This window comes from Oncorhynchus keta, chromosome 30, assembly GCF_023373465.1.
Source record: "Oncorhynchus keta strain PuntledgeMale-10-30-2019 chromosome 30, Oket_V2, whole genome shotgun sequence".
Taxonomy (NCBI): domain Eukaryota; kingdom Metazoa; phylum Chordata; class Actinopteri; order Salmoniformes; family Salmonidae; genus Oncorhynchus; species Oncorhynchus keta.
This window is the reverse complement of record NC_068450.1, coordinates 4,763,901-4,778,641: the sequence shown is the minus strand read 5'-3', so window position 1 is coordinate 4,778,641 and position 14,741 is coordinate 4,763,901. Positions and strand designations below refer to the sequence as shown.

General features: G+C 41.0%; 1 protein-coding gene across 33 annotated transcripts in view; it reads left to right on the top strand.

The window, feature by feature from the left end:
• LOC118363912 (PDZ and LIM domain protein 7-like) overlaps positions 1 to 14,741 on the top strand; it is a 126,603-nt gene that overhangs the window by 87,750 nt on the left and 24,112 nt on the right. For all 33 annotated transcript variants that reach the window (XM_052487284.1, XM_052487283.1, XM_052487276.1 and 30 more), the window contains exons 6-7: positions 13,592 to 13,650; positions 13,910 to 14,147. In XM_052487284.1, the coding sequence (XP_052343244.1) occupies positions 13,592 to 13,650; positions 13,910 to 14,147 (297 nt within the window). The remainder of the gene's footprint in view (positions 1 to 13,591; positions 13,651 to 13,909; positions 14,148 to 14,741) is intronic.

The window sequence follows — 14,741 nt, the reverse complement described above, 5'->3', positions numbered from 1 at the left end:
CTGTACTCTGCAATACTATAATACTATACTATACTCTGCAATACTATACTGTACACTACAATACCATAATACTATACTGTACTCTGAAATACTATACTACTGTACTATACTGTACTCTGCAATACTATACTACTGTACTATACTGTACTCTGCAATACTATACTAACATACTATACTGTACACTACAATACCATAATACTATACTGTACTCTGCAATACTATACTACCATACTATGCTGTACACTACAACACTATAATACTATACTGTACTCTGCAATACTATACTACTGTACTATACTGTACTCTGCAATACTATACTACCACACTATGCTGTAGTCTGCAATACTATACTACCATACTATACTGTAGTCTGCAATACTATACTACCATACTATGCTGTACCCTACAATACCATAATACTATATACTGCACTCTGCAATACTATACTGCCATACGGTACTCCGTAATACTATACTACCATACTATACTGTACTCTGCAATACCATACTACTATACTACTGTACTCTGCAATACTATACTACCATGCTATGCTGTACACGACAATACCATAATACTATACTGTACTCTGCAATATTATGCTACCCTACTATGCTGTACACTACAATACCATAGTACTATACTGTACACTACAATACCATAATACAATACTGCACTCTGCAATACTATACTACCATACTATACTGTACACTACAATACCATAGTACTATACTGTACACTACAATACCATAATACTAAACTGCACTCTGCAATACTATACTGCCATACTGCACTCTGCAATACTATACTGTCATACTGCACTCTGCAATACTATACTGTCATACTGCACTCTGCAATACTATACTGCCATACTGCACTCTGCAATACTATGCTACCATACTGCACTCTGCAATACTATACTGCCATACTGCACTCTGCAATACTATACTGCCATACTGTACTCTGCAATATTATATACTAACATACTGCACTCTACAATACTATACTGCCATACTGCACTCTGCAATACTATGCTACCATACTGTACTCTGCAATACTATGCTACCATACTGCACTCTGCAATACTATGCTACCATACTGCACTCTGCAATACTATACTGCCATACTGTACTCTGCAATATTATATACTAACATACTGCACTCTACAATACTATACTGCCATACTGCACTCTGCAATACTATGCTACCATACTGTACTCTGCAATACTATGCTACCATACTGTACTCTGCAATACTATGCTACCATACTGCACTCTGCAATACTATGCTACCATACTGCACTCTGCAATACTATGCTACCATACTGCACTCTGCAATACTATGCTACCATGCTGCTTTCACTCCTCTGTAAAACATCTACACTATACTACCATGTGACCACTTTCACATACTGTACAGCCTTCACTCCTCTGTTAAACATCTACACTATACTACCATGTGACCACTTTCACATACTGTACAGCCTTCACTCCTCTGTTAAACATCTACACTATACTACCATGTGACCACTTTCACATACTGTACAGCCTTCACTCCTCTGTTAAACATCTACACTATACTACCATGTGACCACTTTCACATACTGTACAGCCTTCACTCCTCTGTTAAACATCTACACTATACTACCATGTGACCACTTTCACATACTGTACAGCCTTCACTCCTCTGTTAAACATCTACACTATACTACCATGTGACCACTTTCACATACTGTACAGCCTTCACTCCTCTGTTAAACATCTACACTATACTACCATGTGACCACTTTCACATACTGTACAGCCTTCACTCCTCTGTTAAACATCTACACTATACTACCATGTGACCACTTTCACATACTGTACAGCCTTCACTCCTCTGTTAAACATCTACACTATACTACCATGTGACCACTTTCACATACTGTACAGCCTTCACTCCTCTGTTAAACATCTACACTATACTACCATGTGACCACTTTCACATACTGTACAGCCTTCACTCCTCTGTTAAACATCTACACTATACTACCATGTGACCACTTTCACATACTGTACAGCCTTCACTCCTCTGTTAAACATCTACACTATACTACCATGTGACCACTTTCACATACTGTACAGCCTTCACTCCTCTGTTAAACATCTACACTATACTACCATGTGACCACTTTCACATACTGTACAGCCTTCACTCCTCTGTTAAACATCTACACTATACTACCATGTGACCACTTTCACATACTGTACAGCCTTCACTCCTCTGTTAAACATCTACACTATACTACCATGTGACCACTTTCACATACTGTACAGCCTTCACTCCTCTGTTAAACATCTACACTATACTACCATGTGACCACTTTCACATACTGTACAGCCTTCACTCCTCTGTTAAACATCTACACTATACTACCATGTGACCACTTTCACATACTGTACAGCCTTCACTCCTCTGTTAAACATCTACACTATACTACCATGTGACCACTTTCACATACTGTACAGCCTTCACTCCTCTGTTAAACATCTACACTATACTACCATGTGACCACTTTCACATACTGTACAGCCTTCACTCCTCTGTTAAACATCTACACTATACTACCATGTGACCACTTTCACATACTGTACAGCCTTCACTCCTCTGTTAAACATCTACACTATACTACCATGTGACCACTTTCACATACTGTACAGCCTTCACTCCTCTGTTAAACATCTACACTATACTACCATGTGACCACTTTCACATACTGTACAGCCTTCACTCCTCTGTTAAACATCTACACTATACTACCATGTGACCACTTTCACATACTGTACAGCCTTCACTCCTCTGTTAAACATCTACACTATACTACCATGTGACCACTTTCACATACTGTACAGCCTTCACTCCTCTGTTAAACATCTACACTATACTACCATGTGACCACTTTCACATACTGTACAGCCTTCACTCCTCTGTTAAACATCTACACTATACTACCATGTGACCACTTTCACATACTGTACAGCCTTCACTCCTCTGTTAAACATCTACACTATACTACCATGTGACCACTTTCACATACTGTACAGCCTTCACTCCTCTGTTAAACATCTACACTATACTACCATGTGACCACTTTCACATACTGTACAGCCTTCACTCCTCTGTTAAACATCTACACTATACTACCATGTGACCACTTTCACATACTGTACAGCCTTCACTCCTCTGTTAAACATCTACACTATACTACCATGTGACCACTTTCACATACTGTACAGCCTTCACTCCTCTGTTAAACATCTACACTATACTACCATGTGACCACTTTCACATACTGTACAGCCTTCACTCCTCTGTTAAACATCTACACTATACTACCATGTGACCACTTTCACATACTGTACAGCCTTCACTCCTCTGTTAAACATCTACACTATACTACCATGTGACCACTTTCACATACTGTACAGCCTTCACTCCTCTGTTAAACATCTACACTATACTACCATGTGACCACTTTCACATACTGTACAGCCTTCACTCCTCTGTTAAACATCTACACTATACTACCATGTGACCACTTTCACATACTGTACAGCCTTCACTCCTCTGTTAAACATCTACACTATACTACCATGTGACCACTTTCACATACTGTACAGCCTTCACTCCTCTGTTAAACATCTACACTATACTACCATGTGACCACTTTCACATACTGTACAGCCTTCACTCCTCTGTTAAACATCTACACTATACTACCATGTGACCACTTTCACATACTGTACAGCCTTCACTCCTCTGTTAAACATCTACACTATACTACCATGTGACCACTTTCACATACTGTACAGCCTTCACTCCTCTGTTAAACATCTACACTATACTACCATGTGACCACTTTCACATACTGTACAGCCTTCACTCCTCTGTTAAACATCTACACTATACTACCATGTGACCACTTTCACATACTGTACAGCCTTCACTCCTCTGTTAAACATCTACACTATACTACCATGTGACCACTTTCACATACTGTACAGCCTTCACTCCTCTGTTAAACATCTACACTATACTACCATGTGACCACTTTCACATACTGTACAGCCTTCACTCCTCTGTTAAACATCTACACTATACTACCATGTGACCACTTTCACATACTGTACCAGCCTTCACTCCTCTGTTAAACATCTACACTATACTACCATGTGACCACTTTCACATACTGTACAGCCTTCACTCCTCTGTTAAACATCTACACTATACTACCATGTGACCACTTTCACATACTGTACAGCCTTCACTCCTCTGTTAAACATCTACACTATACTACCATGTGACCACTTTCACATACTGTACAGCCTTCACTCCTCTGTTAAACATCTACACTATACTACCATGTGACCACTTTCACATACTGTACAGCCTTCACTCCTCTGTTAAACATCTACACTATACTACCATGTGACCACTTTCACATACTGTACAGCCTTCACTCCTCTGTTAAACATCTACACTATACTACCATGTGACCACTTTCACATACTGTACAGCCTTCACTCCTCTGTTAAACATCTACACTATACTACCATGTGACCACTTTCACATACTGTACAGCCTTCACTCCTCTGTTAAACATCTACACTATACTACCATGTGACCACTTTCACATACTGTACAGCCTTCACTCCTCTGTTAAACATCTACACTATACTACCATGTGACCACTTTCACATACTGTACAGCCTTCACTCCTCTGTTAAACATCTACACTATACTACCATGTGACCACTTTCACATACTGTACAGCCTTCACTCCTCTGTTAAACATCTACACTATACTACCATGTGACCACTTTCACATACTGTACAGCCTTCACTCCTCTGTTAAACATCTACACTATACTACCATGTGACCACTTTCACATACTGTACAGCCTTCACTCCTCTGTTAAACATCTACACTATACTACCATGTGACCACTTTCACATACTGTACAGCCTTCACTCCTCTGTTAAACATCTACACTATACTACCATGTGACCACTTTCACATACTGTACAGCCTTCACTCCTCTGTTAAACATCTACACTATACTACCATGTGACCACTTTCACATACTGTACAGCCTTCACTCCTCTGTTAAACATCTACACTATACTACCATGTGACCACTTTCACATACTGTACAGCCTTCACTCCTCTGTTAAACATCTACACTATACTACCATGTGACCACTTTCACATACTGTACAGCCTTCACTCCTCTGTTAAACATCTACACTATACTACCATGTGACCACTTTCACATACTGTACAGCCTTCACTCCTCTGTTAAACATCTACACTATACTACCATGTGACCACTTTCACATACTGTACAGCCTTCACTCCTCTGTTAAACATCTACACTATACTACCATGTGACCACTTTCACATACTGTACAGCCTTCACTCCTCTGTTAAACATCTACACTATACTACCATGTGACCACTTTCACATACTGTACAGCCTTCACTCCTCTGTTAAACATCTACACTATACTACCATGTGACCACTTTCACATACTGTACAGCCTTCACTCCTCTGTTAAACATCTACACTATACTACCATGTGACCACTTTCACATACTGTACAGCCTTCACTCCTCTGTTAAACATCTACACTATACTACCATGTGACCACTTTCACATACTGTACAGCCTTCACTCCTCTGTTAAACATCTACACTATACTACCATGTGACCACTTTCACATACTGTACAGCCTTCACTCCTCTGTTAAACATCTACACTATACTACCATGTGACCACTTTCACATACTGTACAGCCTTCACTCCTCTGTTAAACATCTACACTATACTACCATGTGACCACTTTCACATACTGTACAGCCTTCACTCCTCTGTTAAACATCTACACTATACTACCATGTGACCACTTTCACATACTGTACAGCCTTCACTCCTCTGTTAAACATCTACACTATACTACCATGTGACCACTTTCACATACTGTACAGCCTTCACTCCTCTGTTAAACATCTACACTATACTACCATGTGACCACTTTCACATACTGTACAGCCTTCACTCCTCTGTTAAACATCTACACTATACTACCATGTGACCACTTTCACATACTGTACAGCCTTCACTCCTCTGTTAAACATCTACACTATACTACCATGTGACCACTTTCACATACTGTACAGCCTTCACTCCTCTGTTAAACATCTACACTATACTACCATGTGACCACTTTCACATACTGTACAGCCTTCACTCCTCTGTTAAACATCTACACTATACTACCATGTGACCACTTTCACATACTGTACAGCCTTCACTCCTCTGTTAAACATCTACACTATACTACCATGTGACCACTTTCACATACTGTACAGCCTTCACTCCTCTGTTAAACATCTACACTATACTACCATGTGACCACTTTCACATACTGTACAGCCTTCACTCCTCTGTTAAACATCTACACTATACTACCATGTGACCACTTTCACATACTGTACAGCCTTCACTCCTCTGTTAAACATCTACACTATACTACCATGTGACCACTTTCACATACTGTACAGCCTTCACTCCTCTGTTAAACATCTACACTATACTACCATGTGACCACTTTCACATACTGTACAGCCTTCACTCCTCTGTTAAACATCTACACTATACTACCATGTGACCACTTTCACATACTGTACAGCCTTCACTCCTCTGTTAAACATCTACACTATACTACCATGTGACCACTTTCACATACTGTACAGCCTTCACTCCTCTGTTAAACATCTACACTATACTACCATGTGACCACTTTCACATACTGTACAGCCTTCACTCCTCTGTTAAACATCTACACTATACTACCATGTGACCACTTTCACATACTGTACAGCCTTCACTCCTCTGTTAAACATCTACACTATACTACCATGTGACCACTTTCACATACTGTACAGCCTTCACTCCTCTGTTAAACATCTACACTATACTACCATGTGACCACTTTCACATACTGTACCCTCGGGCAACCCATAATGAGATGGTGTAGATGTCGTAATGAGATGGTGTAGATGTCGTAATGAGATGGTGTAGATGTCGTAATGAGATGGTGTAGATGTCTAATGAGATGTGTAGATAGATACTGTAGCCTGTCAATGAGATGGTGTAGATGTCATAATGAGATGGTGTAGATGTTAATGAGATGGTGTAGATGTCTGTAATGACATGGTGTAGATGTCATAATGAGATGGTGTAGATGTCGTAATGAGATGGTGTAGATGTCTAATGAGATGGTGTAGATGTGTAATGAGATGGTGTAGATGTCTAATGAGATGGTGTAGATAGATGGTGTAGATGTCTTAATGAGATGGTGTAGATGTCATAATGAGATGGCCAGATGTCATAATGAGATCCTCTGTAGATGTCGTAATGAGATGGTGTAGATAGATGGTGTAGATGTCGTAATGAGATGGTGTAGATGTCATAATGAGATGGTGTAGATGTCACATAGTGAGATGGTGTAGATGTCGTAATGAGATGGTGTAGATGTCGTAATGAGATGGTGTAGATGTCGTAATGAGATGGTGTAGATGTCGTAATGAGATGGTGTAGATAGATGGTGTAGATGTCGTAATGAGATGGTGTAGATGTCTAATGAGATGGTGTAGATGTGAGTGAGATGGTGTAGATGTCGTAATGAGATGGTGTAGATGTCTAATGAGATGGTGTAGATAGATGGTGTAGATGTCGTAATGAGATGGTGTAGATGTCATAATGAGATGTGTAGATGTCGTAATGAGATGGTGTAGATGTCGTAATGAGATGGTGTAGATGTCGTAATGAGATGGTGTAGATAGATGGTGTAGATGTCGTAATGAGATGGTGTAGATAGATGGTGTAGATGTCGTAATGAGATGGTGTAGATGTCATAATGAGATGGTGTAGATGTCGTAATGAGATGGTGTAGATGTCGTAATGAGATGGTGTAGATGCCTTCAATGGGTGTAGATGTCATAATGAGATGGTGTAGATGTCGTAATGAGATGGTGTAGATGTCGTAATGAGATGGTGTAGATGTCGTAATGGGTGTAGATGTCTGTTAAAATGAGATGGTGTAGATGTGTAATGAGATGGTGTAGATGTCGTAATGAGATGGTGTAGATGTCGTAATGAGGTGTAGATGTCGTAATGAGATGGTGTAGATGTCGTAATGAGATGGTGTAGATGTCGTATGAGATGGTGTAGATGTCGTAATGAGATGGTGTAGATGTCGTAATGAGATGGTGTAGATGTCGTAATGAGATGGTGTAGATGTCGTAATGAGATGGTGTAGAGATGGTGTAGATGTCGTAATGAGATGGTGTAGATGTCGTAATGAGATGGTGTAGATGTCGTAATGAGATGGTGTAGATGTCGTAATGAGATGGTGTAGATAGTAATGAGATGGTGTAGATGTCATAATGAGATGGTGTAGATGTCGTAATGAGATGGTGTAGATGTCGTAATGAGATGGTGAGATAATGGGTGTAGATGTCGTAATGAGATGGTGTAGATGTCGTAATGAGATGGTGTAGATGTCGTAATGAGATGGTGTAGATGTCGTAATGAGATGGTGTAGATGTCGTAATGAGATGGTGTAGATGTCGTAATGAGATGGTGTAGATGTCGTAATGAGATGGTGTAGATGTCGTAATGAGATGGTGTAGATAGATGGTGTAGATGTCGTAATGAGATGGTGTAGATGTCATAATGAGATGGTGTAGATGTCGTAATGAGATGGTGTAGATGTCGTAATGAGATGGTGTAGATGTCGTAATGAGATGGTGTAGATAGATGGTGTAGATGTCGTAATGAGATGGTGTAGATAGATGGTGTAGATGTCGTAATGAGATGGTGTAGATGTCATAATGAGATGGTGTAGATGTCGTAGTGAGATGGTGTAGATGTCGTAATGAGATGGTGTAGATGTCGTAATGAGATGGTGTAGATAGATGTGTAGATGTCGTAATGAGATGGTGTAGATAGATGTGTAGATGTCATAATGAGATGGTGTAGATGTCGTAGTGAGATGGTGTAGATGTCGTAATGAGATGGTGTAGATGTCGTAATGAGATGGTGTAGATAGATGTGTAGATGTCGTAATGAGATGGTGTAGATAGATGTGTAGATGTCATAATGAGATGGTGTAGATGTCGTAGTGAGATGGTGTAGATGTCGTAATGAGATGGTGTAGATAGATGTGTAGATGTCATAATGAGATGGTGTAGATGTCGTAGTGAGATGGTGTAGATGTCGTAGTGAGATGGTGTAGATGTCGTAATGAGATGGTGTAGATGTCGTAATGAGATGGTGTAGATAGATGTGTAGATGTCGTAATGAGATGGTGTAGATAGATGTGTAGATGTCATAATGAGATGGTGTAGATGTCGTAGTGAGATGGTGTAGATGTCGTAATGAGATGGTGTAGATGTCGTAATGAGATGGTGTAGATAGATGGTGTAGATGTCGTAATGAGATGGTGTAGATAGATGTGTAGATGTCGTAATGAGATGGTGTAGATAGATGGTGTAGATGTCATAATGAGATGGTGTAGATGTCATAATGAGATGGTGTAGATGTCGTAGTGAGATGGTGTAGATGTCGTAATGAGATGGTGTAGATGTCGTAATGAGATGGTGTAGATAGATGGTGTAGATGTCGTAATGAGATGGTGTAGATGTCATAATGAGATGGTGTAGATGTCGTAATGAGATGGTGTAGATGTCGTAATGAGATGGTGTAGATAGATGTGTAGATGTCGTAATGAGATGGTGTAGATAGATGTGTAGATGTCATAATGAGATGGTGTAGATGTCGTAGTGAGATGGTGTAGATGTCGTAATGAGATGGTGTAGATGTCATAATGAGATGGTGTAGATGTCATAATGAGATGGTGTAGATGTCGTAATGAGATGGTGTAGATGTAGATGTCATAATGAGATGGTGTAGATGTCGTAGTGTAGATGGTGTAGATGTCGTAATGAGATGGTGTAGATGTCGTAATGAGATGGTGTAGATGTCGTAATGAGATGGCGTAGAGTAATGAGATGGTGTAGATGTCGTAATGAGATGGTGTAGATGTCGTAATGAGATGGTGTAGATGTCGTAATGAGATGGTGTAGATGAGTAATGAGATGGTGTAGATAGATGTGTAGATGTCGTAATGAGATGGTGTAGATAGATGTGTAGATGTCATAATGAGATGGTGTAGATGTCGTAGTGAGATGGTGTAGATGTCATAATGAGATGGTGTAGATGTCGTAATGAGATGGTGTAGATAGATGGTGTAGATGTAATGAGATGAGATGGTGTAGATAGATGGTGTAGATGTCGTAATGAGATGGTGTAGATAGATGGTGTAGATGTCGTAATGAGATGGTGTAGATGTCATAATGAGATGGTGTAGATGTGTAGATGAGATGGTGTAGATGTCGTAATGAGATGGTGTAGATGTCGTAATGAGATGGTGTAGATAGATGGTGTAGATGTCGTAATGAGATGGTGTAGATGTCGTAATGAGATGGTGTAGATGTCGTAATGAGATGGTGTAGATGTCGTAATGAGATGGTGTAGATAGATGGTGTAGATGTCGTAATGAGATGGTGTAGATAGATGGTGTAGATGTCGTAATGAGATGGTGTAGATGTCATAATGAGATGGTGTAGATGTCGTAATGAGATGGTGTAGATGTCGTAATGAGATGGTGTAGATGTCATAATGAGATGGTGTAGATGTCGTAATGAGATGGTGTAGATGTCGTAATGAGATGGTGTAGATGTCGTAATGGGTGTAGATGTCGTAATGAGATGGTGTAGATAGATGGTGTAGATGTGTAATGAGATGGTGTAGATGAGATGGTGTAGATGTCATAATGAGATGGTGTAGATGTCATAATGAGATGGTGTAGATGTCGTAATGAGATGGTGTAGATGTCGTAATGAGATGGTGTAGATGTCGTAATGAGATGGTGTAGATGTCGTAATGGTGTAGATGTCGTAATGAGATGGTGTAGATGTCGTAATGAGATGGTGTAGATGTCGTAATGAGATGGTGTAGATGTCGTAATGAGATGGTGTAGATGTCATAATGAGATGGTGTAGATGTCGTAATGAGATGGTGTAGATGTCGTAATGAGATGGTGTAGATGTCGTAATGGGTGTAGATGTCGTAATGAGATGGTGTAGATGTCGTAATGAGATGGCGTAGATGTCGTAATGAGATGGCGTAGATGTCGTAATGAGATGGTGTAGATGTCGTAATGAGATGGTGTAGATGTCGTAATGAGATGGTGTAGATGTCGTAATGAGATGGTGTAGATGTCGTAATGAGATGGTGTAGATGTCGTAATGAGATGGTGTAGATGTCGTAATGAGATGGTGTAGATGTCGTAATGAGATGGTGTAGATGTCGTAATGAGATGGTGTAGATGTCGTAATGAGATGGTGTAGATGTCGTAATGAGATGGCGTAGATGTCGTAATGAGATGGCGTAGATGTCGTAATGAGATGGTGTAGATGTCGTAATGAGATGGTGTAGATGTCGTAGTGAGATGGTGTAGATGTCGTAATGAGATGGTGTAGATGTCGTAATGAGATGGTGTAGATGTCGTAATGAGATGGTGTAGATGTCGTAATGAGATGGCGTAGATGTCGTAATGAGATGGTGTAGATGTCGTAATGAGATGGTGTAGATGTCGTAATGAGATGGTGTAGATGTCGTAATGAGATGGTGTAGATGTCGTAATGAGATGGTGTAGATGTCGTAATGAGATGGTGTAGATGTCGTAATGAGATGGTGTAGATGTCGTAATGAGATGGTGTAGATGTCGTAATGAGATGGTGTAGATGTCGTAATGAGATGGTGTAGATGTCGTAATGAGATGGTGTAGATGTCGTAATGAGATGGCGTAGATGTCGTAATGAGATGGTGTAGATGTCGTAATGAGATGGTGTAGATGTCGTAATGAGATGGTGTAGATGTCGTAATGAGATGGTGTAGATGTCGTAATGAGATGGTGTAGATGTCGTAATGAGATGGTGTAGATGTCGTAATGAGATGGTGTAGATGTCGTAATGAGATGGCGTAGATGTCGTAATGAGATGGCGTAGATGTCGTAATGAGATGGTGTAGATGTCGTAATTAGATGGTGTAGATGTCGTAATGAGATGGCGTAGATGTCGTAATGAGATGGTGATTGGTTCCAGAGATGGCCGTAAGACACATGTTACTGAGACAGATGCTACTAACGCTACAGATGGTGTAGCCAAACTTGATTCAGACGTGTGACGATTTCTGTCGGAGTGGATGGTTGGTTGGTTGGTTGGTTGGTTGGTTGGGGGGGGGAATCACAACTTAGTCCAGGGTTCCTGTGTGGCGCAGAGGTCTAAGGCACTGCATCTCAGGGCTAGAGGCGTCACTACAGACCCTGGTTCGATTCCAGGCTGTATCACAACCGGCCGTGATTGGGAGTTCCGTAGTGCGGTGCACAATTTGCCCACAGCGTCGTCCGGGTTCGAGTTTGGCCAGAGTTAAAAATAACGTTCTCATTTACATTAATTCCTTAATAACATTGAGACACGATGTCTGTCCGCCAATTGAAGCTCAACAGAAGTTGGGTGACGCAAAAGGACAACGACCCAAAACACAGAAGTAAATCAACAACAGAACTGCTTCAACAGAAGAAAATACGCCTTCTGGAGTGGCCCGGTCAGAGTCCTGACCTCAACCTGATTGAGATGCTGTGGCATGACCTCAAGAGTGGTTCACACCAGACATCCCAAGAATATTGCTGAACTGAAACAGTTTTGTAAAGAGAAATGGTCCAAAATTCCTCCTGGCCGTTGTGCAGGTCTGATCCTCAACTACAGAAAACGTTTGGTTGAGGTTATTACTGCCAAAGGAGGGTCAACCAATTATTAAATACTTTTTCCACCCTGCACTGTGAATGTTTACACTGTGTGTTCAATAAAGACATGAAAACATATAATTGTTTGTGTGTTATTAGTTTAAGCAGACTGTGTTTGTCTATTGTTCTGACCTAGATGAAGATCAGATCAAATTCTATGACCAATTTATGCAGAAATCCAGTTAATTCCAAAGGATTCACATACTTTTTCTTTGCCACTATACAACCCTCGGTCAACCCTCGGTCAACCCTCGGGCAACCCTCGGTCAACCCTCGGTCAACCCTCGGTCAACCCTCGGTCAACCCTCGGTCAATGTGCTGTTTGGAGGAGCACAACTATACCGCGTGACAATTCCCAGTCCACTTTCTGTAAGTGGTGGTATAGTCACACAGAGAGAGAGAGAGATGAGAGAGCAATCCTCGCAATGATTTTACCATTATGCTCCTTCCATTTCAAAATGAACACACAACTCCCTCGATGATGATGATGATGATGATGATGATGATGATGATGTCAAGCCACTGCTGCCACTCTACCTCTTCTGAGTCGCCATGGTAACCCTAAAGCACATGGTCTTGAAGGGAGTGTGTTTTTTTTTCTTTTTTTTCTTCTCCCCAGCGTCAAGGCCTCTCTGTCACCTGCTAAGGCCCAGACCCAGACAGCAGACAAACCTGACGGTGAGTCTCTGCAGGTCAGAGTTCAAATGACAGGTTCTGGTCATTAATAACATAAATCCAAGCCTTTTATTTATTCGTTAGATGCATAATAACATGTTTTATAAGCTTTGAAATATCTATTATAGCACATATTATAAGCATAGTTATACACTGTAACACGTGCTATAAGCATTCATACATTCCCATGGTTCCTTATAAGACACTATAGGAGTCTCCCTGTTGAATGCGTTGCATTAAAGCATTGCTCTGGGTTCTCCAGCCTCTAAGACTTCAGCTACAGTCACGGCTGGTCCTCTGGTACGTCCTCCGTGGGTGACCGACCCAGGGTTCGCTGACCGTTACGCCCCAGACAAGACCAGTACGGTCCTGACCCAGCACAGGCAGCCGGCCCAGCCGACGCCCATGCAGAACCGCTCCTCGATCCTACAGGCGGCTCAGCAGGCACCCGAGGACAGCGGAAGGACCCCTCTCTGTGGAGCCTGCAACAAGATCATTAGGTGGGAACCCTGGGACTGTACTGCCCCCTGTCTGTTAGATTAATAACTACAAGGCCTTTATTTACTACTGCCCACTGTCTGTTAGATTAGTAACTACAAGGCCTTTAATTACTACTGCCCCCTGTTAATAACTACAAGGCCTTTATTTACTACTGCCCCCTGTTAATAACTACAAGGCCTTTATTTACTACTGCCCCCTGTCTGTTAGATTAATCACTACAAGGCCTTTAATTACTACTGCCCCCTGTTAATAACTACAAGGCCTTTATTTACTACTGCCCCCTGTCTGTTAGATTAATAACTACAAGGCCTTTATTTACTACTGCCCCCTGTCTGTTCGATGAATAACTACAAGGCCTTTAATTACTACTGCCCCTGTCTGTTAGATTAATAACTACAAGGCGTGGTCCTTCTTAGCTCAGTTGGTAGAGCATGGCGCTTGTAACGCCAGGGTAGTGGGTTCGATCCCCGGGACCACCCATACGTAGAATGTATGCACACATGACTGTAAGTCGCTTTGGATAAAAGCGTCTGCTAAATGGCATATACAAGGCCTTTATTTACTACTGCCCCCTGTCTGTTAGATTAATAACT